The sequence below is a fragment of the Oncorhynchus gorbuscha genome, linkage group LG01 (genome assembly GCF_021184085.1).
Source record: "Oncorhynchus gorbuscha isolate QuinsamMale2020 ecotype Even-year linkage group LG01, OgorEven_v1.0, whole genome shotgun sequence".
In the NCBI taxonomy this organism is placed as follows: Eukaryota; Metazoa; Chordata; class Actinopteri; order Salmoniformes; family Salmonidae; genus Oncorhynchus; species Oncorhynchus gorbuscha.
In genome coordinates this window covers 102,797,101-102,816,576 of record NC_060173.1, presented here as the reverse complement: position 1 = coordinate 102,816,576, position 19,476 = coordinate 102,797,101, and the positions used below count along the sequence as shown (strand labels likewise).

At 41.3% G+C, this 19,476-nt stretch overlaps 2 protein-coding genes and 2 non-coding genes across 24 annotated transcripts in view; all 4 read left to right on the top strand.

The window, feature by feature from the left end:
* The first annotated feature begins 2,761 nt into the window (after positions 1–2,761).
* On the top strand, positions 2,762–6,487 carry LOC124028740 (MKI67 FHA domain-interacting nucleolar phosphoprotein-like). The gene is made up of 6 exons (XM_046340747.1): positions 2,762–2,984; positions 3,312–3,440; positions 4,624–4,732; positions 4,895–5,106; positions 5,262–5,324; positions 5,736–6,487. The coding sequence occupies exons 1-6, from the start codon at positions 2,865–2,867 to the stop codon at positions 5,991–5,993; spliced, it is 891 nt and encodes a 296-aa protein (XP_046196703.1). The 5' UTR covers positions 2,762–2,864; the 3' UTR covers positions 5,994–6,487.
* LOC124048828 lies at positions 3,585–3,712 on the top strand. Its single transcript, XR_006841316.1, has one exon. It is a non-coding gene; the product is annotated as a small nucleolar RNA ACA64 (small nucleolar RNA).
* LOC124048649 lies at positions 5,418–5,543 on the top strand. Its single transcript, XR_006841268.1, has one exon. It is a non-coding gene; the product is annotated as a small nucleolar RNA ACA64 (small nucleolar RNA).
* A 415-nt stretch (positions 6,488–6,902) lies between the features above and the next one.
* LOC124047616 (CLIP-associating protein 1-B-like) overlaps positions 6,903–19,476 on the top strand; it is a 131,059-nt gene continuing 118,485 nt past the window's right edge. For 6 of the 21 annotated variants that reach the window (XM_046367970.1, XM_046367951.1, XM_046367988.1 and 3 more), the window contains exons 1-2: positions 6,905–7,194; positions 9,490–10,193. In XM_046367970.1, the coding sequence (XP_046223926.1) occupies positions 9,999–10,193 (195 nt within the window). In that variant the 5' untranslated portion in view covers positions 6,905–7,194; positions 9,490–9,998. Of the gene's footprint in view, positions 7,195–9,489; positions 10,194–19,476 lie in introns of all 21 variants that reach the window. The other 15 variants (XM_046368005.1, XM_046368021.1, XM_046368016.1 and 12 more) reach the window with 5 other exon arrangements.

The following is a 19,476-nucleotide window of genomic DNA, read 5'->3' as shown; positions in this document are numbered from 1 at the left end:
TTGGCAATGATTTTCATACACACATAAGAGTAAATATTCTTGCCAGTGTGTCACGCCCTGGCCATAGAGAGGCTTTTATTCTCTATTTTGGTTAGACCAGGGTGTGACTAGTGTGGGCATTCTATGTTATTTTTTTCTATGTTTTTGTATGTCGTTTGTTTTGGCCGGGTATGGTTCTCAATCAGGGACAGCTGTCTGTTGTTGTCTCTGATTGAGAACCATACTTAGGTAGCTCTTGCCCACATGGGTTTTGTGGGTAGTTGTTTTGTGTATTGCACCTTGCAGAACAGTTGTTTTTTTGTTCAAATGTTTCGTATTTATTAAACATATTATGAATACTTACCACGCTGCACCTTGGTCCTCTTCTCATTCTCCCGATGACATTCGTTACACAGGGGCAGTTCTGTAAAGGGGTTATCTAAAGCTATCAATAGATGGTGAAAACATACTCCCAAGGAAGAACAGGGAGAAGAAAATAAGAGGGGAAAATTAGAACGGAAAAAATTCCTATGTTTGTGAGCTCCAAAGAGATTTGCCAGCACTCAAATCTAGCCAGTAGGCAGAAGCTTTGAAAGAAAATTAATTCTCATTACATTAGAATCTATTAGATGCATTTCATTATATTTTATCATTCAATTACAGCCCTTCATGCCTGCACTCTTTAAAAAAAAAGTGTTATTCAGAACCTTAAAGGGTTCTTCGGCTCCCATTGGAGAAACCTTTGAAGAACCCTTGTTGGTGGCAGGTTCCAGAAAGAACTCTTTTGGGTTCCATGTAGAACCCTTTTTTACAGAGGGTTCTACGTGGAATCCAAAAGGGTTCTACTTGGAACCAAAAAAGGTTCTCCTTTGGGGACAACCAAAGAACCCTTTTGGAACCCTTTTTTCACCAAGAGTGTGCCATTGGTACTGTTTGGAAAATAATATTGTTAATATGTTATGTATTCATTTATTTGAAGGGACTTTCAGTAAATCCCCTTCCCTCATTTAGGAAAAGGCTATATGTACACTCCTGACATGCAAATCGATATCTAATTTCATAAAAGTTTAGATTTAGGGTCAGGGTTAACAGTTTGGTTAAGGTTAGGGCTTATGTAGGTGTTAGATTTTGGTTCGTTTTTTTGCAGGTCAGCAGTGTCCTTATGAGCTCTTCCACCTCAGAGAAACAATGGTGAGAGACCTCCCCTCTTAACTGTGATGTATTGTAGCTCTCGCCATAACCCTCACATTATTGATACATCACATCTCTCGATTCCGTTCTAAAGATGCCATATGCACACCATATGTTAGCTTTGACAAAAATGCCGTAAGTGCAGAGTGTTGATTTTAGCTGCGCCTGCGTCTCACTGTCTGTAGGTTCTAACCTGTTAGTGCATGCTTGACGCTTCATCTCTCTCTCTATCGATACAGACTGTCTGCTTATTTTTCAATGGATCTCTCTAGTTGAGGACAGGGATTGAATGTGTTTGCCTCTCCTGATAGACTCCAGTTACGTAACTCTTTTAGGTCTCATAGGCTGCGATTACACAGGCAGCTGAATTCTGATACTTTGCCCAATCATTGGTCAGATCAGATCTTTTGCCAATAATTGGGCAAAAGATCAGAATTGGGCTTCCTGTGTAAACACAGACACAGTGCTTTACTTGAGTTCTGGATCCACCGTTCGCTCTGGTAGAGAAGCAATGGAAGATCTCTGTGCTTTTAACCTTTCTCTCTCAGTACTTTTTATTTCTGAGATTTTGAGATGTTTCTCATATCAGAGTTATTGTAATACTTAGTGTAAATTGCAATCTACATAGTCTATAGTTTTAAGCAGGCTGTAAAGGTAATGCATTTTGATGTTTCATTAAAAAAAAACACACTGGATATGACCAAAAAACTAAATTAGGTTCCAAACAACAAAATATGACTTATACTACATTTCAAAGATAATTAAATAATAAGGTGATATTACTTGAATTGCCTACCTTTGACATCCTGGTTAGGTCAATCCACTGGAAACTCTGCCTGCTCTCGGAAACACTGCCTGCTTCCTTCCTATTTTGTTATGACAACAGCTTTTATCCAGAGGTGGAAAAAGTCATAAGTCATACTTGAGTTAAAGTAAAGATAACTTTATAGAAAATGACTACTTGAGTAAAAGATTAAAAGTATTTGGTTTAAAATATACTTAAATATCAAAAGTAAAAGTGTAAATAATTTCAAATTCATGATATTAAGCAAACCAGGTGGCACCATTTTCTTGTTTTTTTAATTTACGGAAAGCCAGGGGCACACTCCAACAATAACACTAACCCAACCCTAACCCGACATAATTTACAAACAAAGCATTTCGGTTTAGTGAGTCCGCCAGATCAGAGGCAGAAGGCATTACCAGGGGTGTTCGGTTGACAAGTGCTTGAATTAGACTATTTTCGTGTCCTGCTAATCATTCAAAATGTAAGGAGTACTTTTGGTTGTCAAGGTAAATGTATGGAGTAAAAGTACAATATTTTCTTTAGGAATGTAGTGAAGTAAAAGTAAAAGTTGTCAAAATATAAATAGTAAAGTACAGATATATAAAAAAATCTACTTAAATAGTACTTAAGTATTTCTACATAAGTACTTTACACCACTGCTGTTATCATGATCAAATAAGAAAAGGTGTTGTGGGTCCAATCAAGAGATGCCTTGCTATCCCTCCGGCCCATAGGTGACGCTGTTTAGAAATAAGGACAACTGTAGTTGACTCAACTAACTCGTCGTTGAGTGTAGTCACGTGGGTTATTTGGCGGAAGAGAAGAAAACGTGGTCATTTTGGGATCGGAACGTCGTGTGTTCTCTCGCGAATAGTTTTACTTCTGCTAAAATAATAAAATAACTGTCATGACAGAAACAAAGGCACCGGCGGCCACTAAACCGACTAAAGCTTTACTTGCTTTGAACCCTAAAGAGGAGGCTGAATTCAAGAAGAAAGTCCAGGAGGTGAAGAAGCGACCCAACAAGGTTAGTTTTCCCAAACGCATGCGACTCTGCCAGTGGCCTGAAAGCAAACTACAATCCACATGTGGAACTTGCAATCTAGCTAGACTGCTACAATTAAATAATAATCCTCGTTTATTTAAAAAAATTGATTTGTTAGTTCATCCAACCATTTGTTTTTTTTTAGATTGTTTCATCAAGCGATGTGCTGCTTGTCACTAACTTGCTAACTATTTATTTATTAACTTGCTAGCTAACGTGCTAACGTTAGCTATAAAACTCGGACAGAGTATTGATGTTCTTAGTCAATTTTGGATTATGCTTTGACACATCTTACTCATTTTTCTACAGGGACACCAAATAAGTCCAGGAGTGATTTATGTTGGTCATCTTCCCACGGGCTTGTTTGAACCTCAGCTCAAATCCTACTTTGAACAGTTTGGAAAAGTCGTCAGGTTACGACTGGCCAGGAGTAAAAAGGTATCGTCGATCTTTGATCAGTGATCTTATGAATAAGATGGTGGATATTTTCAGCCTACTGACTTGTCAAGGCAAACATGTCATTTCTATTTTGACAAACATACTTTCACATGCGTATCACTTGATTCATCACAGGTTTATGGCACCGTCTGAAAATTACCTCAGGTGTACCAGTTGCCTGGGGTGAGATAACAGTGCCTACAGTATTGTGGTACGTTAAGCTTATTGCCTGCTCTGTATAGCAGTGTGATTAAACCCATGTGCCCACACTAACTTACTGTACAACCACTCATGGGAAAGATTCATGCCACTCATGCATAGCTATATATCATTAATGGCAAGTGAACATGGATAGAATTACTGTTTTATGGTAAAACCTAAATAATACATGATATGGAGATCAGGTTGAGGGTAACCCGTTCATAGAAGCTAACTACCTTTAGCCCCTACTGAGGATAGTATTTTATGGCCAGAGAGCCCTGACGCACATTCTAAACTTTAAGACGCATTTGTTGTGGTAATGTTTTTAGAAACATAAAGAACACCTTTCATATCACCCAGAAATAATTGTCTAAAAACAGCAGCGTAACTTACTACACCTATAGGTTAAGGGTTAGTTTTTCCACACAACCATGTCTCTAGCATGTGCCGAACTCCTGTGCATGACTGGGGCGGATGTGTAGTTTGTCAACTGGAGGAGCACACAGCATATGGATCTAGCACTCTAAAACTGCTACAGTAAGCACATCTTTAAAAAAGAAATTACGCTTTTTTTCTCGCTGATATGAAAGATGAGGGTCACATGTTTCGAAAACCGCAAGTGTAACAGTATAGACTTCACGTCCGTTCCCTCGCCCCGACCTGGGCGCGAACCAGGGACGCTCTGCACATGTCAACAGTCACCCTCTAAGCATCGTTACCCATTGCTCCACAAAAGCCGTGGCCCTTGCAGAGCAAGGGGAACCACTACTTCAAGGTCTCGGAGCAAGTGACGTCACTTCACATCGGCTACATAAGCAATGATGGTCATTTCTAGAAGTTTAGACACCGCCTCAGAATTGTCGTTAACACGCAGCCAATGGTGGCTTTATCGAACCGCAGAAAACTCCATGGATAAGAGGGGGTTTCGAGAGCTAGATTGAAGGGGGATCCAGTGAAAAACATTTGACCTTTCTCCTCTCAGACAGGTGGGAGCAAAGGTTATGCATTTGTGGAGTTCGACTGCGACGATGTTGCCAAGATCGTGGCTGAGACCATGAACAACTACCTGATGGGCGAGAGATTGATCAAATGTAAGTTCTGAAGAAATAAGCTGCCCTTTTGCTCCTAATTTAAACCCAGAGTCATACGTTCAGGTCTAACGTTTGCCCCTTGCTCTTGATCTCTTGTAGTGTGTGTGTTTTGTAGGAGGAGAGAAGACAGGTGCACGAATAAAGTTGTATTCTGTTCCACAGGTCACCTGGTCCCCGCTGAGAAGGTGCATGAGAAGCTGTTTGTGGGATCACAAAGAGAGTTTAAGAAGCCCAGGCAGCCTGCTGTGGCTCGCTATAACAAGAGACACACACCAGAGGAGGTCACGGAGATGACTGGAAGGCTACTGCGCAAAGAGTCCAAGCTCCGCAAGAGGCTAGCAGAGAAGGGAATTGACTATGACTTCCCAGGATTTGTAAGTTTTGCATTTGACTCAACAGTTCAATAATGTTTCTTTGTGTGAAATTAAAGTTAAAATTCAATACCTTCACATTTTCAAAACAATTTGAATGTATTGAATTTGATCCTGCATTATTGACTTGTATCCTAATCTATTGTAAACCCTTGAAGGCTTCCCAAGTGCCACAGAAGAAAAAGTTAGATGACACTGTGAATGCGTCCACATGTAGTGAGGTAAGGACAATTCATCCGAAAATAACACGTTTTTGAATGACTACTTTGAACTACAGAATGCTTTTTTTGTTGTATATAGCTATGCTTTTTGGCACATTCTGAAAATTACCTCAGGTGTACCAGTTGTCTGGGGTGAGAACTGTGCCAACAGTATTGTGGTACGTTAAGCTTATTGCCTGCTCTGTATAGCAAGGTGATTAAACCCATGTGCCCACAATCACATCACGATATCTAACAAGTAAATGATTCTCGCACTCAGTAAGCAAAATACCCACTCATTGACTTGTTATTATGCACAGTGAACATGTTCCCACCCATAGAGATACATCAATAGAGGCCGACCTCATAGAGACCCATAGCTCTGAAATGACCTGGGTATAACATCCTCTGTGTTGATATGTTTCACCTCAGGATGTCACCCCAGTGTGCACCCCCTCTGTCCTGGAGAGGAGGAGGTCCATGAAGATCAATGAAGATGACAGCGACGGTGAAATCATCATCAAGAATACACCAGCCCCCAAAAAGTCCAGAGGCAAAAGTGAAAGAGCAGAGTCCGATGACGAGTGCTCCTCAGAGGGGGAGACTGAGGAGTCCTCTTACCTAGAAGGGGGAGAAGAGCCTTCGGAGGGTGATGTGGAGCCCATTGTCAAGGAAGGAGGCGCTGATTGAACGAACGCCAACACCGACGTTGAAGGACAATAACTTGTTATAATTGCCTTGCATGTAAAGCAGAGACATTTGTACATGGTGGTTGGTTGGTCCTCTATATAATTTCCCAGAGTATGGCTAAAGAGCCAATGACTGTTGGCAGTTGAGGGTTAACCTATTAACCTGTATAGCGCCCCCTAAAGCCCCACAGCTATACCATAAGGTGGAATGACAAAGCAGAAAATGTACTTGTTATGTCTTTGGTGGCTCGTAAATGAGGCACACCTAATTTGTAAATTTAACAAACTATGAGAAAACAACCATTCTCAGTAGTTGGGTGGGGTTGCATTTGACTGGAGCCATACAGACTAAAAATATTGAGTTATTATTTTTGGTCGGTATTAGCGACATGGACTCATGCGGATATTATCCACCTGCAGTAATTTTTGATTACGTTTATTTGTCAATGTGCTTTGGTATTTTGGGTTGTGAAAATAAATGGTCATGATCTGTAATACATGTAAAAGCTTGACTTTGGGTTTGGATATCACATCATAATGCCATGACAGCAGTCTATTCTATGAAAATATCTGTTTATGCCAGAAGATGTCGCTGAAGCCTAGTGGCTTACGCCTCGGTCACACCGACAGGGTTTTCATTGTGGTACAGCAGAAGTGCAGTAATTTCCAATGGAAAGCAGCATATGTTGGATTTTTTCTGACGTATGCGTCAATCTACGCGTAGATGGCTTGACAAAAATTGTAGCAGAATGTGACTGTTGAACTTTTGTTGCACACATCCAGATGTTGCACACTATTTTGCGCAGACACTATTGGTGTGATCAAGGCGTTACTAGCTTGACAGGTTCAGAGCAACAGGACATGAGTCGCTTGGGTGGCTCTTGCACCATTGCGCCTCCCTTCACATAAACTACTGAGTTGCTGTGGCACTCTTCAAATTTAGAAACGCTGCATTCACACAACTATTAGCCACATCAAGGGCAATTTAATCCGCTGAAGAAAAAATATATATAGGAGAGAAGTAGTGAACAGAAATGTGCATTCGCTCATTTCCAAGCGCATCCCCACGTCAATACCATTCTTGTCCAGCAAACGGTATTCCGGGTGGCGACTGAGGTGCCTCGATGCTGCTCAATAGTCATAACCCGACAATATTTACAAAGACTTCAGAAATTTGTATTGATCTTTCTGAGTATGGCATGGTAAGTAAGACACACCGTTTCAAATGTATGCATGCTTTCATTCAGAATAGATTATCACGTTGTGTGAAGTAACGTTAGCTAACAGTAAGCTAGCTATGTGTGGTGTTTCATTTAACGTTAGCTAATCAATGAAAAAGAGCTAGCGCTAGTTCAAATAACAGAGGGTATCTACTGTAACGCTTGACTCCGGTCCATAGTTGCTACAATTGTTGTCCAAATATGCGGTTGTTTTTTAACGTGTTTTCATTTAACTGTCAGTCTCATAGCAATTAGTGGTATATTTGAACCAGACAGCGCTTGACTAAGCAATAACTGGCAAGCACATACGACTGCTGCTGTTGGCTAGCTGTCAGCCACAAGCAGATACAAAAGCTAGCTAACGTTAGATACGGTAGAAAACTGTACAAGGCTACTTGTGCAATAATTCAAGCACACGGATGCTTGTCATAATTGTGTCTTTATTTATTGTTGGCAGCTAATCGTTCCTGCGTTCTCTGTGTTTTCAGTGTAAATACCAAAATAATGGTGCGTGACAAGTCTTTCTTGTGTTGTATGACTTCTTAGGTTGTGGGTCTGACAGTGTGTTCTGTCTATTCATGCAATCAGACAGTCCCCACAAACTGAGAACCATGATAATACGGTTTTGGAACCATATAGCATGGTCCCAAGACTCCCATGCCATGATAACGACCATAGGACTTTGGACCCGGCTATATCACCCATACATTTAACAGATATTTCATATAAAATTGCCTACTTCATGGTTCTTAGTTTGTGGGTAATGTCAGACTTTCTGACAGTGCAAATCTTTGTCCCTTTAGCAGTTTGGCATGTCTGACGAACTCTGACTACCGTTGTATTGCCCAGACACAGACAGATTCGACATACTTCTTAGGAGAATTATGCATTTCTTGCTGGCAGGTCACATCATACACAAACAAAGCCGATTTGATATGACGTGTCAACATTGCAGTAGGGCATTTCCACATAAAGGACCCATGAGAAACAGCATCTGAAGTTCATAGGAGCATGTCAAATGAGTATTTCATTTTTTATTTTATTTTTAAAATAAAGGTGTATATATACATTTTCCATCCTAAAAATTAGGAATAAACAAAGGCTTTAATGTCTAGTCATATATACGTAAAGCTTAATCAAGAGCAGTGATACTATCAACAGTAGTGTGCGGCTTTCTTATTTTTTCTCATCTTATTGAACTGTTACCATCCACTTGCAAAAAAAGATAGCTCAGATGTGCGAGTGCCTTTGAATTTGAGTCAAACAGATAGAAAAGAGGTTTTAGACAACATCTATCAGAAAAAGTCTTAAAAGGTATTAGAAATAGATCACCACACAGTAATGTTGAAGTAAAGACCCTGTCAACTAATATCAACACTTCTCTATAGTAAACAAATAATAATATTTGCCTTCTGTCAGTTTAAGAATCATTAACTTGTGCATTGAAATTCAGTTTAAAAAAAACAATTTGCTAACAGAATTACTTCAGTTGAATTGGCTACAATGGGAAATCATAGTAGTCACAAACCACAGTTGGGTTACCTGCTAGTTTCCTCCCTTCCACTGGCGTACTGTTATGTTCAGCTCATAACTTTTCTTTCTCTATCTGTCATCTGGTGGTCAAAGCAAGACTGTGAAAACAGTCTGGAAAACCTCTCCCTCTCTCTTTCTCTGCCATTCTCACTCTCTTTCTTCTCTCTCTCCAGTTAATGTCACCTCTCCCAGTTCTTAATGACACCTACCACCTACCCTCTTTCCATTTAAGTATCCTCTCCGACTGGGCACTGGATGTCCATGGATGTAGAAAACTGGTTGAAATTTGGTCGGACCGCCTTGGCCAGACCAAATCTGAACCACTCATAGATGTATATGTTTCACATGTTTGTACAGTAGAGAACAGTAAAGAAAAGTACAGCACAGCAGTGTAGCGAACACTATAGTACAGAAATGTACTGTATTGAAGATATCTACTTCACTGTGCTGTACTGTGATGTACAAACTTGTGAAACATAGACGTCTATGATTGGTTCAGATTTGGTCTGGTGTGGACCTGGCCTTATTTGGGGGCAGGCTCTTTTGGCATACATTTTAAAATGAAAAATCTGAGTCTGTGCCCTTTATTGTGGAATTTGCCCAGTAACACACCGGGCTTAGGGGCTCAAGTGAACTCTACATTGACCCAAGTTGCCATGGCGGCAGGTTGTGTAGCATTTACAATTTGAAGACAGGAGGGTGGGATTGTGTTAACGGCCTTCCCTTTTCTATTCTTGACCCCAGGCCTTCCCGGGAACTAGGGACCACTAAGCTATGAAGCTCTTCCCTTCCAGACCTTCCCTGCTCTCCTTCTCCAGTTACTGTCACTTCATGAGCCTTACCCACGGCTGCTCTCACAACCATCATCTCTGCCCAGCCTGGTACTAACAGAGTGGCTCAGACTCACTTCAACACAAAGAAGAAAAAAAAGAGAGCGCGAGAAGAAGAAAACCCTCTGCAGCTGCCATCCAGACACACATGGTGCATAGCTGCCATTCCCCAGGCTCCCTCCATCCCCGCGGCCTGACCTCTAGCTAGCTCCTCGCACCCATCACACAGCCTAGTTCACGGCCTGCCCAAGGGATATAAATAGGCTACATCAATCCAGTGTTTGGAGCCTGCTCTTGTGTTGCCTTTTTTTCCAGGGCACACACGCCCGGTGGGGGTCACACCCATTTGTATTCGGCCTTCCCACTGCCTGGATCAGTGGAAGCTAGTGGTGGGACCGAAGAGGGAGAGACGAGGCCGAGACCATGGAGGTCAATATGGAGTACTGTCTGGCCCAGGTGGTGCAGAAAGACCTGGGGAGGAAGGTGCAGGTGGGACAGGAGCTCATAGATTACATCCTGGATAAGGATAGGTCCCAGGATCTGGAGCAAGACCAGACAGGTCTGGACAGGATGGTGGACAGCATCGCTACCACTTGGGTCAACTGTTCCAACTTCAAGGTAAGAGGGGTGAATATGCAGTCAGATAGCAGCTAGATAGCTGAGAGGCATAGATATATAAAGGGCTTCATGAGAGTAGTTAGCTACTTGTTCTAATATTTCTATATTTATCTTTTTTTTTGTGTGTGTATTGTTTTGTACTGTTGGAGCTAGGAACATAAGCATTTCGTTACACCCGCGATAACATCTGCAAAATATGTGTAAGCGACCAATATTTATTTGATTTTATTTACATGTCATCAGGGGTTAATGCAAAAAAAAATCCAATTACTGAAACGTAAAGCTGCAATATGTAACTTTTTCGGTGACCCCACAAAATTCAAATAGAAATGTGAGTTATAGAGCTGCCATTCTCATTGAAAGCAAGTCTAAAGCGGAAGAGCTGTTCTATGTGCAATATTTCTATGCTTCAGGTTTTTAAATTGAGTCTTTGCTTCTTTTACTTTCGGTTTTGTACAACTGCTTAAAATACAATATTTTTGATTATGGAAAATATATTTCACAATGATTTAGATGGTACAATGATTCTCTTCATTATACTTGCTTGTTTTGTCACATAAAGTGAAATTAGGCAAACTTGATTAGAATTTTAGCAACCAGGAAATGGCAGAGCGATTTCTGCATAGTGCATCTTTAAGTCGATCTCAGATCGATTGTCTGCGTGGCCAAGTTAACCTCTGCTTTGATTTAAAAAAAGTTATGACCATGCTTTTGAAATTCCATTTTTCAATTGAAATGTTTCAATCCATATGATGGAAATCCGTCGCAGTGACTGAGAACTTTAACTCTTCCATCATTCTTAAAAGTAGATATCAAAGCCACTCTGGAGATATATTGAGAGTGGTGAATGGGGATAGTGTTGTCAAGAGATGAAGAATATGGCCAGACTGTCTAATATCCTTTTGGGGATTTGTCCTCTGGCTATTGTTGGGTTGGTAGACAGAGTAAACTAATGGCATTGATCTTGTGTTGGCATTCAAACATGTTGGTTTTCAGAGGTCAGAGGAAGTTTTCAATTTCATCTGTGTTATTCAGTAGATAAACAACATAATAACGCTTTTCAGATACGAATACAAAAATGTTTTGGGGGGGAAAGACACACTTGTTGTCTTTAAGCTCCAGATAGTTGGACTTGTGATGAATATGTATTGTGCTCTGAGAACCATAATGTTAGTGACATTAATGCTGATTTGAGGAAGCATCTTCGATAGGTGCCCTCATTAATTTCAGAATATTTGGCAGTGAACTCATGGGTACCATTTTTTTGTCTCTGCATGCAGTTTGAAGGAAGTTGCTAACTAGCATTAGCGTAATTGCTATGCAGTGTTAGCGCAATGACCTGAAGTATATGGTAACTGCTAGCATTCTAGTAGAGGCCGTAGACTTCCAGTCATTGCACTAGCGCTAGTTAGCATTGGCTCTCAAAACTACTTCTAACTTCCCTCATACTGGATGCAGAGACATACAAATGGGACCCATGAGTTCATCTGACTCTGGGAAAGTAAATTGCTAAAATTCCAAAGTATCCCTTGAGTTTAATGACATGAATCGACAAACCTGATTAAAACATTATTGTATTATGTGGCTGAGCTGACCCATAAGATATCCGTTCCAAAGCAGATACAAATTCTTTCCTCCTAACTAAGCATGTTTTATAGAGCATTAACTGGCCTATGTAATGTGCCTGAGACAAGCAGAAGAACTCCACTGAACAGAATGGCAATGAGTCCTTTCTTCAATCTACAAGGATCACTTTACCTGAATCCTGCTCAATGCTTTCACACTGACCTTACACCTTAACATAAACTTCATTGTTTTATAAAAAAAAATAGCTAAAATATTCATGTAAAATTTGAAGATTGTTAATAATTTGGAATTCTTCCTGGGGCATAAAGGCCTATGACTTACAGTATCTAGCCCAATTTTGAGGACATCGGAAGTCCGATATGTCAGTGCTTCTATTCTATCCCATCTTTCTGTGTGGATATTTCCTTGCATTGTTTACGAAGCTGGTGATTTATTGTTGTGATAAGCAGCTTATTGTATGCTGGTACCTTTTGAGATATCTATCTAGACAAAACCATACTTTCCCTGGCCTACATAGTTTAAAGTGGGTCTCAGACTTTTGTCCGCCCTGTTTTCCCTCCTTGCAGTCCCTGTGTTTAGCTGCCTTTGCCCCGGGGCTCAGGCCCTCTGAGCTGGTAAACTAAGGCTAAGTGCTCCAGGCTCTTCCCTTCGCCTACTGTTTCTGGCACAGCTAGGAAGATGGTCATTAGGGCTGTGGCACATTATCAGTCGGTGGGCTATCTTACACCCAACACATGGAATTTGACCGTGGTCATGACTTGTTACTGCTGGTGTGACGGTAATACGGTCACCATTACAGCCCTAATTAGGACCTGGGTGCTGTGTTGGTACAGAGAGCTAGAGAGACAGACAGAGAGAGAGGCTTTAGGCCTAATTTGAGCTGGCCTGATTACTGCTCAGCTGAAGGGGCTCCATGTGGGTTATGTGATGACATAGTGAGAGGGGTTCAGGGATGGGGCTCCACAGGGCCGAAGAGGGTTGTCTTCACTTTTTGCTTGCAGCCCAGACTCTCCACAATCTCGTTTGTACCAATAGGCTTCTGACCTGGATCCTTCAGTGATGACACTAGTGCTCCGTTACAGGTCAAAGGGCTATGGTTCCAAAAGTCTTCCTCCTTTTCGCCACATCATTGTTTTTGTAAAATGTAGTATGTTTCTGTGTGCCTCTAAAAGCTTAATGTTGGTCGCTGGTTAAATTAGGGTCAAAGGTCAGATGGGGCAGTTGGACCATTGACAGGAAAATTCTCCTCTGTCTACATTGTCTGGTAGTGTAATGATTCTCTGCTGTGACTCTGAACGGCAGGCCAGGCAGTGCCTAGACCTTGGAGCGGAGCGTGCCTGGACGCAGACTGCGGCTGATGGGCTGATGTGGAATGTATTTGGGGGGAGGGAGGGAGGGAGGGAGGGAGGGAGGGAGGGAGAGAGGGAGAGGGGAGAGAGGGAGAGAGAGAGAGAGGAGAGGGAGAGAGAGGGAGAGGGAGAGGGAGAGGGAGAGGGAGAGGGAGAGGGAGAGAGAGAGAGAGAGAGAGAGAGAGAGAGAGAGAGAGAGAGAGAGAGAGAGAGAGAGAGAGAGAGAGAGAGAGAGAGAGAGAGAGAGAGAGAGAGAGAGAGAGAGAGAGAGAGAGAGAGCTTTTCACTTTGAACACATTGACTGTGGTCTTCGTGGATTCTGATCCTCCTTGAAACCTTGAACTAGGACTATATCTGGTTCCGTCATCACTACAGGTCTGTTGATTGTCTTCATTGAATGGCAAGAGATCATATGTAATGGAATGAACAAGTGGTACTATAGGCATACCCATTCCCCAACGGAACAATAGTGAATCTCTCCTACTATTCTACATATAGGCCTGCCAACATAGTAACTGTCACTGCTCTACCTAAGCTGGTAATGGAGTGACGTGTGTGGAATTACTGTAGTAGTATTACTGTAGTATTACAGTAGTATTTAATCCTTCATTTGGCAGACTATCCCATTAAGACTTACAGAGAGGACAGGGTGAGGGATAACAGCATAGTACCATGTCTGTCCCCTCAGTTCACAGTGAACTTCATCTTGATTCATACATATGCAATGAGGACATATAGTCTAACAACCGAGGAAGAGCTGTGATCAGTTGACATTTCCTTTCTTACAGTGTTTTTTCTGCTGCAGTCTCCTCCATACAAGGGTGTGTCTGTATTGACTCAGCATCCTTGCCTCACTTCAACATCCCTAATGTTAATTCATGTTGTTTATCTTTCCCTTTCAAGATGATACGATGCGTACAGTTGAAGTCGGATGTTTACATACATCTTAGCCAAATACATTTAAACTATTTTTTTTCTCTCTCACAATTCCTGACATTTAATCCTAGTAAAAATTCCCCGTCTTAGGTCAGTTAGGATCACCACATTATTTTAAGAATGTGAAATGTCAGAATAATAGTAGACAGAATAATTGATTTCAGCTTTTATTTCTTTCATCACATTCCCAGTGGGTCAGAAGTTTATATACAATCAATTAGTATTTGGTAGCATTGCCTTTAAATTGTTTAACTTGGGTCAAACGTTTCGGGTAGCCTTCCACAAGCTTCCCACACCCGCTTTTTCAGTTCTGTCCACAATTTTTCTATAGGATTGAGGTCAGGGCTTTGTGATGGCAACTCCAATACCTTGACTTTGTTGTCCTTAAGCCATTTTACCACAACTTTGGGAGTATGCTTGGGGTCATTGTCCATTTGTAAGACTCATTTACGACCAATCATTAACTTCCTGACTGATGTCTTGAGATGTTGCTCCAATATATCCACATAATTGTCCTCGCTCATGATGCCATCTATTTTGTGAAGTGCACCAGTCCCTCCTGCAGCAAAGCACCCCCACAACATGATGCTGCCACCCCCGTGCTTCATGGTTGGGATGGTGTTCTTCGGCTTGCAGGCCTCCTCCTTTTTCCTCCAAACATAACGATGGTCATTATGGCCAAACACTTTATTTTTGTTTCATCAGACCAGAGGACATTTCTCCAAAAAGTACAATCTTTGTCCCCATGTACAGTTGCAAACTGTAGTGTGGCTTTTTTATGGCAGTTTTGGAGCAGTGGCTTCTTCCTTGCTGAGCGGCCTTTCAGGTTATGTCGATATAGGACTCGTTTTACTGTGATATAGATACTTTTCTACATGTTTCCTCCAGCATCCTCACAAGGTCCTTTTGCTGTTGTTCTGGGATTGATTTACACTTTTCACACCAAAGTACGTTCATCTCTAGGAGACAGAACGCACCTCCTTCCTGAGCAGTATGACGGCTGCGTGGTCCCATGGTGTTTATACTTGCATACTATTGTTTGTACAGATGAACGTGGTACCTTCAGGCATTTGGCAATTGCTCCCAAGGATTAACCAGACTTGTGGAGGTCTACAATTTTTTTTCTGAAGTCTTGGCTGATTTCTTTTGATTTTCCCATGATGTCAAGCAAAGAGGCATTGAGTTTGAAGGTAGGCCTTGAAATACATCCACAGGTACACCTCCAATTGACTCAAATAATGTCAATTAGCCTATCAGAAGTTTCTAAAGCCATGACATAATGTTCTGGAATTTTCCAAGCTGTTGAAAGGCATAGTCAACTTAGTGTATGTAAACTTCTGACCCACTGGAATTGTGAGTAAGTCAAATAATCTGTCTGTAAACAATTGTTGGAAGTAGATGTCCTAACCGACTTTCCAAAACTATAGTTTGTTAACAATAAATGTGTGGAGTGGTTGAAAAACTAGTTTTAATGACTCCAACCTAAGTGTATGTAAACTTCCGACTTCAACTGTATCTAGACATGGGTTCCAATATGATACAGGAACGTGAACAATGTGAACAACAGCATGAGATGAGATATTAAAAAGCACATTTTTCACTCAGACCCATGGCAAAAAGTGTAGAATTGCAGGAAATTAGCCTGAAAACTGTAATATTTTCTCATAGCCTCATGATCAAATGTGTAGAATATTTTCAACACGATGTGAAGCAATGCATGAAGTTAGCTTTTAATAAAAGATATACGGTCGTCTGGCCGTGTAGATAACAATAACCTAGCAAATGACATAGGTTGTCATTCAACTAATAAAGCCTAATACCACGCAAGCCATTTTATCATTTAAATATGCTGATGTGCAAGATCAGGAACAGGCCGCTTAACTCGTGTTGGTCAGCCTGTGAAGCTGGGGTACAGTCCACAGTTTGCCTAGGCTACTGATATTGCCTAGGTCAATGACTGTCAACACAGTTACCTGCAGTTCGTCACTGAACGAGAGGATGCATCAGTTGAACCGGTGATTTCGTAACGTTTGAATCTATTTTCTGACCGATGCATGCTACATTTGGATTGGTTTGGTGTCCGCGGCCCGATGCACTTGTATTTTACACTTGTATTGGTACCTGATTCAGATGTTTATTGGTGAGTTGTTACTTCCCTAATTACCATGTAATTGTAGACCTAATGACAGTTTAGTGATAGAGGTGTGTCTCTCTGCTGTTGATAAAGATCAATCATCAAAGGGAACAGTATTACACTGTCATTATTCCAGCTAATCCTGAGGCTTATTCAGGCAGATTACACTGTGTCTGTTGTCTGTACACTGTGGCCTGTCACAACATAGGCCTGTTTGCGGTACTGCGTGTTTATATTTGGCACAGTGCGTGCTGGCTCTGCTCTCCTGCTTGTCTGGCGCTGCAGTATTTCATTCCAAACTAAGGATCACGTCTTCTTCAGCAATCACCAACTGACCCTGCTAAGGATATTCTGCACTGCTGCACTCCATCAAAACACGCCAATAATCTCCTCTACCAATCCCCACCAAACTCCTGTAGCCCTGTTTTATATCGCCTTTGTTACCCAAAGCAGCAGTTGACCTCTCACGCAGATTCAATAGTTCAGGAAAAAATTCCGAAGCTTAGCAAAAAATTAAACCTGTGCTCTAGCCCTTGTCTCACATTTGACCCCTTCTAAATCTATGCAGTATAGGGCTACTGTCTGTGTTACTTCTCTCAGCCATCAATCTGCCACTCACACAATATAGCACACTGCAGCCCAGGGAAACCAGGTGAGCTGAGCGGTCTCTCTGACCAAATCAATGACCTCACAGAATCAGCTGTTTGATGAGGCTTGAAGAAATCAGTCAGACAACACTGCCTCAATGTCTCCACTCAGCCTCCCTACCTCTCATACCCTCCCCATGCCTCAGTGGAGGGTTCAGCCTGCCAATCTTTCTCTCCGTCTCAAATCTCTCGCTCTCACTCTCCTTCTCTGTCCCAGTCTTTCTCCCTCTCTGTCTGGTTCAGAAACACCTCAGCAGGAAGCCTGTCTCTCTCTGGATTTGGGCTGAAGTGTTGTCAAAGAGTCAGTCTACACCGAGGCATAGAGCGCTGTGATACTGAGCTATACGAAATGGCCGCATGGGAAGACTATGGGCCCTGGTCAAAAGTAGTGTAATATATAAGGAATATGGTGCCATTTGTGACAAAGACCCTGGGTGTTTCTCAATATGCATACTACCGTGCTCCACATGCTCATGCTCTGAGTACGACATTCTCTTGAGTACGCTCTTGTGAGGACGAGAGTGTGGAGAATGCATAAAACTTTACATTTGAGAAGCACTCGCTCTCCCTCTACTATATTACCTCACGCTACACCTCCTCATTCACTGAACGTTTTTCCAGCCAGGACAATGGCAACAATAGACGAAACAAGATATACACAAAGCAAACGTTTTACTTCATTACTATCAGCTAGCTATATGTGAAACGTAATAATGTAGCTAGCCAGATAGTTTAACAGGCAAACATGACCTAAAACTAATATTATGCAAGATAGATGCCAATTATTTGTGGGTAGCTACCTAACAGTTCTTTGTGGCTATCTGACTAGTTAACAGTATTAGCTAGCCAGTTAGCCGTATTGACTTATTGCGGGCTTGCGATCTTCAGTACGTAGGCAGGTAAACATGCCAAAATTAACACAGGATGTATTTATTAACGTATCAAGATAAAATATTGTAGTCAGGCAACATATGAATGAGATGTGAAAAGGCAACATTCCATTCAAGTCAGTGTATTTTCTCTCGCTTCAGCTCAAATAATGGCCACCTTTTGATTTTAATAAATGTTGCGTAATTCTTTACATGGCTGCTTCATATTTCTTCTGTGAGTGTAATGTTTACTGTAAACATTTTATTTCACTTTTGTTAATGATCTATTTCACCTGCTTTGGCAATGTAAACATATGTTTCCCCTGACAATAAATCCCTTAAATTGAATTGAAACTTGAATTGAGAAAGAGAGGCTGGATTGCTAGCTGGTGTATTCCTGTCCTCTAATTGGTGTAGTCCTGTGTGTCCTCACTGTCTCCCTGTCCTCGGAGGATGATGACCATTGGCCAGAAGAAGAGGACAGTGGACGAGACAATGTAGCCATGATAGTGACTGGCTGTTATATTGCACTGCCAGACTTTGCCTTGTTGCTGTACTGACAAATGATATACAGTATTCACAGTAAAAGTCAGGATTAGCCAATAGCCTAACTTAGTCTTGTGTTCCCTGTGGCTACATTTAAAGATGTATTAGCATGAAGTTGTCACTCCAAAGAGGCCTCCTAAGTTATACAGACCTAGGGAAAACTCTTTACTTGGCACTGGTCCAAAAAACCCTCAAACCATATTCTACCAACTAGTTCCTCAATATGTTCTGCTAATCGTGCACTGCTGCCTGTCCAATGCAGCTTCAAACCATATTCTATATTCTACCAACTTTCTCAGTCAGTATGTTCTGTAGTGCTACTGTTAAACCCAGCTCTGCTACTTACAGTTGAAGTCGGAAGTTTACATATACTTAGGTTAGTGTCATTAACTTGTTTTTCAACCACTCCACAAATGTATTGTTAACAAACTATAGTTTTGTCAAGTCGGTTATAACATCTACTTTGTGCATGACAAGTAGTTTTTCCAACAATTATTTACAGACCTTTTCACTTATAATTCACTGTACCACAATTTCAAATTATGTGGCTATATTGAAGCAACATCTCAAGACATCAGTCAGGAAGTTCAAGCTTGGTTGCAAATGGGTCTTCCAAATGGACAATGACCCCAATCATACTTCCAAAGGACAACAAAGTCAAGGTATTGGAGTGGCCATTACAAAGCCCTGACCTCAATCCCATAGATAATTTTTGGGAAGAACTGAAAAAGCGGGTGCGAGCAAGGAGGCCTACAAACCTGACTCAGTTACACCAGTTCTGTCAGGAGGAATTGGCCAAAATTCACCCAACTTATTGTGGGAAGCTTGTGGAAGGCTACTCGAAATGTTTGACCCAAGTTAAACAATTTAAAGGCAATGCTACCAAATACTAATTGATTGTATATAAACTTCTGACCCACTGGGAATGTGATGAAAGAAATAAAATCTGAAATAAATAATTATCTCCACTATTATTCTGACATTTCACATTCTTAAAATAAAGTGGTGATCCTAACTGACCTAAGACAGGGAATTTTACCTAGGATTAAATGTCAGGAATTGTGAAATACTGAGTTTAAATATATTTGGCTAAGGTGTATGTAAACTTCTGACTTCAAGTGCATGTTGTCTGTGTGTTGTTTTGTGATGATGGATGGCATGTGATTTGTCATGGAAAGCTGCTCCTTCGTTTAGCTCTGTTGCAGTGGGTCATAG